We start from the raw sequence: 11212 nt of genomic DNA, 5'->3' as shown, positions 1-11212 counted from the left end.
TCGCTTCAGCTGCGTGGCTGCCGGCCGCCATCTTTGTTGGCAGTTAATTTGCATATCCTGCTGATTAGCCAATGGGAAGGGTAGCGAAGTTATGGTTAATTACCATGTTTCTCTATTATTAGATAGGATAGATATAGATAGTGATGGTTACATAAGTGCTTACATGTCAAAACTCAAGTTGTAGATTTTAAATATAAGCAGTTTGTTGTACCTTAATAATGCTTCAATAAAGCTATAAAAAATTTTGACCAAAACTTAGTAGACACTTTTTCCTAAGAACATAATAGAATAGTGTATTTTGTTTGTTCTTTATTGTTGGAAGGGTAAGGGAAAAGGAGATAAAGTTTACTGTTCCTTAATAATGCCAACAAAACATGCAAAATTAATAAACAGGAACTTCCCCTAAAGATGGACAGAGATAAACTATGAGACTGGGAGGAAAAACTGCAAGGGATTAAAATATAGAATTTTTTAGAGCTTTCAGACTAAGTAAAACAGGACACAATTCTGAAAACTTTAAATAAAAATTTAATTAACTATAACAATAATTCTAACCCTAAAGCTTTTCTTATTTAGTTCATTTATCTAAACAGTGTTTTCTAGACTCAGGGTAATGTATAAACCTCTTCTGAGGGAAAAAAAAAATCCTACAGACCCTAGCATTGCCTTATATTAAAGTGGTGCTTTCTTAAGTATGTATAAGCATAAAATTAAGAAGACATTAACTTTTTTTATAGCTCTTCTACACCAAAAAATAAAATTTATCATTTAAAACAGGCAAAAATTATAAAGCCAATAAAAATGGAATCAACATTCATTTAAAGTGATGGGTGAGATAACACTGCTACAACTAATCACCAATGCTGGGGTAAAAGAGTAGAAAGAATTATTTATGTATTATTTGTTCCAGTTGATGTCCAAGATTATTTTATAATCTTCATGATTTTTCTTTAATAAAAAATGAACTGGTTTTAAATCACTGCTTTATTAATGTTGATGGAATAATTAATTTTTTAGAATATCCCAAAACAAAATTCTAAAAATTAAAATATTCAATGAAAATTCATAGCACTTACTACTATTTAATAAATGCTACAAGTTGATATGTAGAGAGACAAATAGGGTTCTGTGTAATGCAACTGCTCACAAAAATAAGTATTTGCAACCTAGCTGGTTTGGCTCAGTGGATAGAGTGTCGGCTTTCGGAAAGGAGGGTCCAGGTTCAATTCCGGTCAAGGGCACATGTCCAGGCTGTAGGCTCGATCCCCAGTAGGGGGCATGCAGGAGGCAGATCAATGATTATGATTCTCTCTCATCGTTGATACTTCTATCTCTCTCTCCCTCTCCTCTCTGAAATCACACACACACACACAATTGGGCCACAGGATTAGTCAAATCTCCCACCAATTTTCTCTTTTCAGGCTTCCATGAAATACCCCATCAGAGTGTACCATGACATCTTATAAGGCCTTCTCATAATCTACATGTAAATTCTATATATTTTTTATTATTCTATGACAATTAAAATGGTGCATTACTCTATTGTTGTGTCATTTTCATATCAAATAAAAGCTTCCTTATAAAACTTCAGTTTCTTAGAAATTCTATAAAAACACTTTTTACCTGTAATTATCACTACAAAAAAAATTTAATGGCAAAATAATTCAGTATGAGTACAAAAGTCAAAGACGGATTTTCTTAATTTTAAATTACTACACTTCAACCTAAGGCAGATACTAATGCAGCAGATTCGTTTATCATGCATGTGGGTCTTTGGATGATCACTTTGCAACAATTCATATGCAAATATAGGCACAAACATTTTCAATAGTATGGTAATCATTACATGAACCAGAATGTGTTCATACTAATTTATTTACATATTTTTAAACTTTATTTGATTGTAGAGAGAGGGGGAAGGTGGGGGGGAGAGGGGGGGAGAGAAACATCAATTTGTTGTTCCACTTATTTATGCATTCATTGGTTGCTTCTTCTATGTGATCTGACTAGAGATTGAACCTGCAACCTTGGCATATCCAGAGGACACTCTCTCTAACCAACTGAGCTATCTATCAGCAAAGTGAAAACACAAAATTAGAAAATTCTCCAAAAACTTTAGGACCCTAGAGAATTCATTTTTAGATCTATTGTCTCCAGGCCCTAAAGAAACCTTCAATGAGTTAGGGCCCATGTTCAGTATAAGAAGTTGGAAAAACAGATTTGGGATGGAAAGGTAAATTCAAACAAAGACATATCCAGTTTCAAATGGTTTTAGTAGGCCCAGGTACTGGTAACTTATTTTTAAAAACACACATACACACACAAATATTTAAGTCAGAAGCTCAGGAAAGAAGAGGGAGCTAGAGATTTGGAGATTCATTAGGGCATGTGTGAAAGCTGGTATCATAGTTATGATGGAGTTGGCCTAGAGCAGTGATGGCGAACCTTTTGAGCTCGGCGTGTCAGCATTTTGAAAAACCCTAACTTAACTCTGGTGCTGTGTCACATATAGAAATTTTTTGATATCTGCAACCATAGTAAAACAAAGACTTATATTTTTGATATTTATTTTATATATTTAAATGCCATTTAACAAAGAAAATTCAACCAAAAAAATGAGTTCGCGTGTCAGAGGTTCGCCATCACTGGTAGAGTGTACACAGCCGAGGTCAATCAGGGCCCAGAGAGGAAGACCTACACAAAGCCACTGGCTATGGGGATGGAAAGGAAAATTGCTAGAAATACAGGTGAGGAAATAGATAAGAGCTGGGCACTAATTGAATATGGAAATGAGAGGAGAAGAGGAGCAGAGACTTAAAAAACTATGTAAAGGTAGAGGAGGTATAGAAACCTTTAGCTCCAAACTGATGCCCTGAAAGACACAGATCATTTTCCTAAGATCTCATAATATGCACCGTGAGTGAACAGAAGACAGTGATTCCATTAACCTTAATAAAGAATATCAGTAGCCCTGGCCATTGTGGCTCAGTTGGTTGGAGGATCGTCCTGTACACAAAAAGGTTGCAACCTAGGGATGTTCTCTCCCTTCCTTTCTCTAACATCAATTAATAATAATTTTAAAAAAGAATAACAGTAGAAGAAGCATTAAAAGAAATAATGCTTTTCTACAATAAACTCATTGTAAAAGTGTTAAATTTCAATTCTCAATAAGATAAATTTTAAGGGCCAGAAGACAATTTTGAATATATTTAGATTTGAAGTTCAAGAGTAGACATGTTGATTTCAAAGGCATTAACATGACAATGATGTAGACATACAATGATATAACTCCTTTGAAAAACAAAAATATGAAATCTGAAATGTGAGTCTTGCATCTGTTTATTAAGATGCTATACTAAAAATTTTAGAATGTGCTCTTTAGGAACTTGGTTTAAGTTGTATCCTGGCTAATATGGCTTCCAGGAACCTTTAGAAAAACTTTCCTCCTATACTGAAGGTATGTTTACTATATGCCTCAAAATTATTCCTGTAAGTAATTTTACATAAAATGTCCAGAACATAATCAAGTCTAGTCACAACAACAAAAAATACAAAAAAAATTTTCCAAACTTTTGGAAATTGTAGTAGATTAAATACCGAGACAAATTCCTTGTGTTCCTCCTAAAAAGAAAGGATCTATTTCCCCATCCTAGAATCTGGGCAGGCTTGCAACTTGTTCTAATCAATATACAGTGGTTCTCAACCTTCTGGCCCTTTAAATACAGTTCCTCATGTTGTGATCCAACCATAAAATTATTTTCGTTGCTACTTCATAACTGTAATGTTGCTACTGTTATGAATCGTAATGTAAATATCTGATATGCAGGATGGTCTTAAGCGACCCCTGTGAAAGGGTCGTTTGACCGCCAAAGGGGTCACGACCCACAGGTTGAGAACCGCTGCAATAGAATGTAGTGAAAGTGTTTCTGCTTTCACCTTCACCTCTTAGAATGCTGACCTGAGACTACCATGTGAGGGACTGGTCAAGCCTGCTTGATGATAAAAAGTCACTTAGATAAGAACCAAGGGACCCCAGTCACCAGCCAGCACAAACTGCCAGGTATGAACCTTCCAGAGCAGCTAATCCAATGCAGCCTCACAAGCGAACCCAGACAAAAAACAGCAGAGAAACTGCCCAGCCACCCATAGAATTGAGGGGGGAAACAGCTGTTTTATGCCCTAAATCTTGGAGTTATTTGTTATGCAACTATATATAACTGACATAAAGAGATATGCTTGTGAAAAGTTGTGTCAAAGAAATAAAAATGTACTTTAGAATAAATCACATACATATCAAATTATATGTTTGCAAAATGATATAGTATACATATCAAAAAACCTGTGGAGCCCTGACTGGTTTGGCTCAGTGGATAGAGCGTCGGCCTGCGGACTGAAGGGTCCCAGGTTCGATTCCAGTCAAGGGCATGTACCTTGGTTGCAGGCACATTCCCAATAGGGGGTGTGCAGGAGGCAGCTGATCAATGTTTCTCTCTCATCGATGTTTCTAACTCTCTGTTCCTCTCCCTTCCTGTCTGTAAAAAATCAATAAAATATATTAAAAAAAAAAACCTGTGGAATGCAACCAAAGCAGTGCTTAGAGAGAACGTCATAGTCTTTAATGGGAAAGAAGGCTGAAAATTTGTAATTTATCACAGATCAGAAAAAACAAAAAAATTAAATGAAGAAAGTATAAAGAATAAAAGAATACAAATAAAAGCAAATAATAAAAGTAGACACTCAACAGAGGTAAAGCAAAACTAAGAGTTGGAATTTTGAAAAAAAATTAACACATTTTACAAACTCATGGCAAATCTAATCAAAATAAAAAATGAGAGGACAATATAAGCAATATTAGAAATTGATCTACAGATTAGAAGCAATCCACATTAAACCTCAACATGCTGATTCTAAAATTTATAAAGAAGTAATACCAGTGCAAATGTTGATAACTGAGGTACTTTTCATATTTTGTTTATGAGTCATTGTCTTAAAATAGGGTTCCTCCAATGCATTTATAAAGTAGTGAGTGTTAGGTCTGATCAAATAATTGAATTGATACTCCCACCCCTGGGAACTGATCTTTAAGCCACTTCACAATGGACATTCGACTTACTTAGACCACATTCCACTTGCTAAGACAATTACCTTTCCCATCCAGAGTTTCCCAGAACTTGGACCTGCACAGAGAATTCTCCACCCAGAAAAAAAACCGCCTAGAGTCCTTTAAAAACCTCTGACTCCCCGCCCTAGCCGGTCTGGCTCAGTGGATAGAGTGTCAGCCTGCGGACTGAAGGGTCCCAGGTTCGATTCCGGTGGGCTCCATCCCCAGTGGGGGACGTGCAGGAGGTAGCCGATCAATGATTCTCTCTCACTGATGTTTCTAGCTCTCTCTCCCTCTCCCTTCCTCTCTGAAATCAATAAAGAAATATATTTAAAAACAAAAAAACCTCTGACTCCCCGTCTTTGGGGCCTGGTGCCATTTTGGGGCTCAGCCCATCTGGTTTTCCAGATGCCCTAATAAATGCATAATTCTTTACCCCCTTTAGCTTCATGTGTTCCTCCTTCGGTGACCCTAACAGTGAGCATTAAATATTTATTTAGAGTAAATCAGTAGGTTTATAATGACACTTAAAAAGAACTCATTGAAAAAAAAAAAAAAAAGAACTCATTGGTCACCTCAGTAGGTTTATAATGACACTTAAAAAGAACTCATTGGTCACAGCCAGAGGATAACAGGAAACTAACGTATTACTTTAAAAACTGGTAAAGAAGCAAATGTCTACCCTGCCTTTCCTAACTAAACTGTACCACTGGGTAACCAAATAGTAGATGAAGAAAAGTTTCTTTTTATGAAAGCATTCCATCTTATAAATGAATAAATAACAGAATTTAAATATCTCCATTCTGTAATTCCTAATAAATTCATTGCTGTAGGTATCAAACATCAATGGCTGCTAAACTCACGAAGAATAAGTAACCATATATACCTTCTGATGGAGGTTAGACCACATCAACACGTAGGATACATTCTTGTCCAAAAACAAACAAAAAAATCTGAACTTGGTCAAGTTTTTAGATCCAACTACCAATTTACAGGAAATACAGAGAATGAATGAAAATCATACAAATAGCATAACCCAGATTATTTCATCTGTAGCAGTCAAAAACCTGGTTGCTTCAATAAAATGTAGAAAGTGGTAAGGAGAGATGGCATTGGACCATGAAGATTAAGACTTCAAACAAACAAAAAACAGGCACAAATTACAGTGTTTTAAGAATGCAAATTTGGGTGATAAAATTATAAAACACTACTAAGATGCAATTACTATAGAAGTCAGGAAAGCAGTAACTAGTTAGGGGAGAGGGAAGGGGCTATGATTGGAAAGGGGTATGTGGAAGGCTTCTAGGGTAGATGACAAGGATTTATTTCTTGACCTGGAGAGTATTTACAAAGGATATTTGTTTTGTTTGTTTGTTGTTGTTTAAAAAGTTATTAAATTATATGCATTTTATGCAGTTTCCTGTATTTGTGGTATAATATACAATGAAAAGGTCTAAAAATCTTAAGAATATTATACCATGACTATATATTTTAATATTAATTTACTACAGTAAAATTTTAACAGTTAACTTCATTTTGAATTTAATGTAAAACTTTTTAAACCCCAGAATAATTCTTGATTGTTCTTCTGAATATAAGTCCATCGGATAAAAATGCTTTATTCTGACTTTTACCTCCTACATGGCTATTTCAAACTTAAAAATCTTAGAATCAGGTACCATTTTTACCTCTCTGATTCCTCACTGGTAAAATAAAAATAATAAAATAACTATCTCAAAAAACTGTTGTGAGGAATAAATGTTAACTATTTAGAACAATGCTTAAAATATAATAAATGCTCAATAAATGGTTAATAGTATTGTCTTCAGCTTCCTGTCCTTGCAGTCTCTTCTTCTCAAATCTTAACTCCAGCAATTCCATGACTTTGCTCATGCTGTTTTCCCTATCTAGGATGCCTTTTACCCCTTAGCAAATATGAAACTTTCCCCATGTAACAATCTGAAGAATTAAACATTCCCAATTCAGTGCTCCCTCCCACAGATTTTTTTTCCTACCACCCAGGTCTAGTCATACTGAGGTGGTACCTCATTGTCATTTTAATTTGCATCTCTGATAATTAGTGACATTGAGCATTTTTTCATATGTCCCCTGGCTATTTGTATGTCCTCTTTGGAGAAGTGTCTATTTAGGTCCGTCCATCATTTTTTTTCAATATATTTTATTGATTTTTTACAGAGAGAAAGGGAGAGGGATAGAGAGTTAGAAACATCAGTGAGAGAGAAACATCGATCAGCTGCCTCCTGCACACTCCCCACTGGGTATGTGCCCACAACCAAGGTACATGCCCTTGACCAGAATCGAACCTGGGACCCTTGAGTCCACAGGCCGACGCTCTATCCACTGAGCCAAACCGGTTAGGGCCCTCTGTCCATTTTTTAATTGGGTTATTTGTCTTCATTTTATTGAGTTGTATGGTACCTTATGTATTTTGGAAATTAACCAATTATCAGATGCATCATTGGCAAAATGTTCTCCCATGCAGTGGGTTCCCTTTTCAGCTTGATGCTGACTTCTTTTGCTGTGGAGAAGCTTTTTCGTTTGATATAGTTCCATTTGTTTATTTTTTTCCTTTGTTTCTCTTGCCCTAGGTGATGTATCTGTGAAAATTCTGCTACATGAGATGCCTGATATTTTCCTGCCTATATTTTCTTCTATGACTTACATTTAAGTATTTTATCCATTTTGTGTTTATTCTTGTATATGGTGTAAGTTGGTGGTCTAGTTTCATTTTATTTATTTATTTATTTTTGCATATACCAGTCCAATTTTCCCAACACCATTTATTGAACAGACTGTTTTTACTCTATTGTATGTCCTTGCCTCCACTGTCAAATATTAATTAAGTATAATGGCTTGTCGAATTCTAGGTTCTCTGTTCTGATCCACTGATCTATATGTCTGTTCAAATGCCCATAAGTAGATGAATGGATTAAAAAACTGTGGTACATTTACATCAAGGAAGACTATGCAGCAGTATAAAAGAAGGAACTCTAACCTTTTGAGACAGAATGGAGGGACCTGGAGAGTATTATACTAAGCAAGACAAGTATCACATGATCTCACTTATATGTAGAATCTAATGAACAAAATAAACTGATGAACAAAATAGGCCCAGAGACATTGAGACATGCAACAGACTGACATATTTCAGAGGGAAGGGGGGGTTGGGGTGGAGGGGGAGGTAGGAAGAGATTAACCAAAGAATTTATATGCATACATGCATAGTCCATGGGCAAACCAATAGTGTGGGGAAGGCCTGGGGAGGGGGCAGGAGCAGAGTGGAGGGGGTCAACAGTTGGGGGAAAAGGGGGACATCTGTAACACTTTCAACATTAAAGATAAATTTTTATAAAAATTTTAGTCCTTCTCACTAAAGTAAGATAACCTTATAGGACCATATTTTTTCCTTCTGAGGAAATAGCATGTCATGCTGCTTACTTCATAGGTTAATGAAAGTATACAAATGTTTTAAACAGTGACATATAGACACAACATCCTGATTAAATGACTAAATTATTATTTACCAAAAGACATTGCCTCATTCCACATAGCATATTTATTTTCAATGGCAACAGGTAACTTCTTAAGCATAGAGTAAATCATACAATCTATGTTTATGGGTAGTATTGTGGTACCATTATAGTAATATGTGAGATTGCTATATCTATTCAGATATCAATATAACTGATTGAGCTTTGATGACCTTTATTTTCAATGTTCTAGTTTATTAATTTAATTGCATTAATTCAGGACTGCTAAATCTAGCAAGATATAACAAATACATGTTTCAAAAAACCACCTTTAAGCATACTCACTACAGTTTACCTAATAAGGCTTCAAGTTATCTTAATAAAAAAAAAAAATAATCCCACTAAAGCACAAACATCAGTTATCCAAAGCATCTTATCCTATATTATGGAACGCTATGTTCTTGACAGAAATGCCTAAAACCAAAGTGATTTCCTTATAAAAAATTTTTTTATAATGAAAGCCATGTTCTTAAACAAAGGCCTGATGCCTAAATTTTTTGTAGAAATGGCTACAAATGCCATTTTTAAACAACTCTAATATTCCATAAAATTAATTTTAAAAAAACAATAGAGAAATACAGTATCCAGTTTACATTAAACTTAATTTGGTATATATAATTCTAAAGAAAATTACAAACAGCCTGTCTTTCTTCTTCATAATTCCAGCTTATACTTAATTGCAACAGCTTATATTTTATTCATTAGGTCATGGATTAGTTTGATGTTAATCTGAGAAAAAAATTACAACTTATTTATCTAAATTGATAGCATGGCACATAGGTACTTAGAAAATGGTAAATTCTAGGAGCAAAAATGAGCTCACCAAAGTCATGTCAGATCAAACTCATCCTCTTCTCTGAAGGAAATCATGAAAATCGGTTAACTTAGTTTATTATGCTACCAAGCACTTGATGTTGGACCAATCAGGGATTCTCTACCTTTTCCAGGTAAAAGAGACCAATGCCACATTCAGCTCTAGGGTCTCATCTTCACAGCTCCATAACTTAGGGGGTGAGGGGGAGGGGGGAAAGTCCCTCCTTCCCCACTGACTCCAGCAGAAATATCCCAAAGGAGGATTCTGACTGGCCCAATATGGATCAGATGCCTTGCCCTATGGTCAGAGTGCTAGGTCATTAGCAAAATGAAACGTGTGAAAAGGTGCAAGGTAGTTGTTAAAGCTGAGAACCAATATAATACCCAGAGGGTGTCAATTAATAGACAAGTTATAGTGGTGTAAAAACTCTGTTCTATACTTAATTTATTGGGAAAAGAGAGAGAAGGAATAGTACTAATTAAGTATGCCGGATTTTTTTAAAAAAAAATTAGAGGAGCCCTAAGCGGTTTGGCTCAGTGGATAGAGCGTCGGCCTGCGGAATGAAGGGTCCCAGGTTCGATTCCGGCCAAGGGCATGTACCTTGGTTGCGGGCCCATACCCAGTGGGGAGTGTGCAGGAGGCAGCTGATCGATGTTTCTCTCTCTCATCGATGTTTCTAACTATCCCTCTCCCTTTCTCTCTGTAGAAAAGCAATAAAATACATTTTTTAAAAATAAAAAATTAGAGGAAGGAAGTGATGTGCCCAAACAAAGAGAAGTTTAAATACCTGCACTTAAGTTTTAAAAAAATAAATGAAGGAAGTGATGTGCCCAAACAAAGAGAAGTTTAAATATCTGCACTTAAGTTTTAAAAAAATAAATAAATAAATTGAAGAGGGGAAAGGAAGGGAAAACAATTGTGTACACTAAATATGAGTGAAGAATATTATTTGTCATAAAAATGAATGTAACCTCACCTATTCTAACAAAAGCTTAGGATCTACAAAGCAGGTCCCACTCTGCGTCAGACTACACTTAGAATAATGAACTGTTTCTCACCTGTCTTTAAGAGGTGGAGAAATAAAGAGTATCATATTCAGGAAGCAGCAACTGAAAAAATACAGAGGCCTGAAACCATGTCACAAAAAAGTAACTTAAATACTACCCAGTTATAAAAGTAAATGATTCTGTCAATTCAAAAGGCTTCTGTAGAGAGATGTTCATGGGCACATTTGGTAGTGAGAATTGCTAAGGAGAAAAGTAAAGCCAGGCAAGTGGGAAGAGTACATGTGTGGAGGATGCTATTTTAAACTGAGTGGCAATGGAAGGTCTGCCTGTGAGATGTCTAATAAAAGATTGAAAAGAGGGACAGAGTAAGCAGTGTGGATATCTAGGCGAAGAGCATTCCAGGCACGGGAACAGCAAGCACAAAAGCTCTGAAACAAAATGCCTGGCCAATGATGCTAATGTGCCCAAAACTGAGAAGTGTGATTAAACAGTCTATACCTACTTTCCCCATCACACACAGCAACACAGTTTGAGAAGTCTGCATCTGGACCATACCTGCCATTAGCTGGTTTCTGCATACCATTGCTTTTCCTGACAAATCCTTTGAGGCCTGCTTCACCTATGGCTGCTTAAGCATCTCCTTTTTATTCTGAGGATCCAACTAGGGCCAGGGCCTCCCCTTGTAAGACCTACTCTCAGTTCATCCTAAGTGTCTCATGCAGCTACAACCCCTCACGTG

The 11212-nt window shown here is 35.9% G+C and overlaps 1 protein-coding gene across 1 annotated transcript in view; it reads right to left on the bottom strand.

Annotated features, from left to right (window-relative positions):
• Positions 1-10598, bottom strand: part of ABCD3 (ATP-binding cassette, sub-family D (ALD), member 3) — an 82454-nt gene extending 71856 nt beyond the window's left edge. The window contains exon 1 of the mRNA XM_014542681.1: positions 10525-10598. Coding sequence (XP_014398167.1) covers positions 10525-10559 — 35 coding nt within the window. The 5' untranslated portion in view covers positions 10560-10598. The remainder of the gene's footprint in view (positions 1-10524) is intronic.
• Positions 10599-11212: the final 614 nt, after the last annotated feature.

Source organism: Myotis brandtii, unplaced genomic scaffold (genome assembly GCF_000412655.1).
Source record: "Myotis brandtii unplaced genomic scaffold, ASM41265v1 scaffold311, whole genome shotgun sequence".
In the NCBI taxonomy this organism is placed as follows: domain Eukaryota; kingdom Metazoa; phylum Chordata; class Mammalia; order Chiroptera; family Vespertilionidae; genus Myotis; species Myotis brandtii.
The sequence above is the reverse complement of the archived record's forward strand: the minus strand, read 5'-3'. Positions and strand labels throughout refer to the sequence as shown.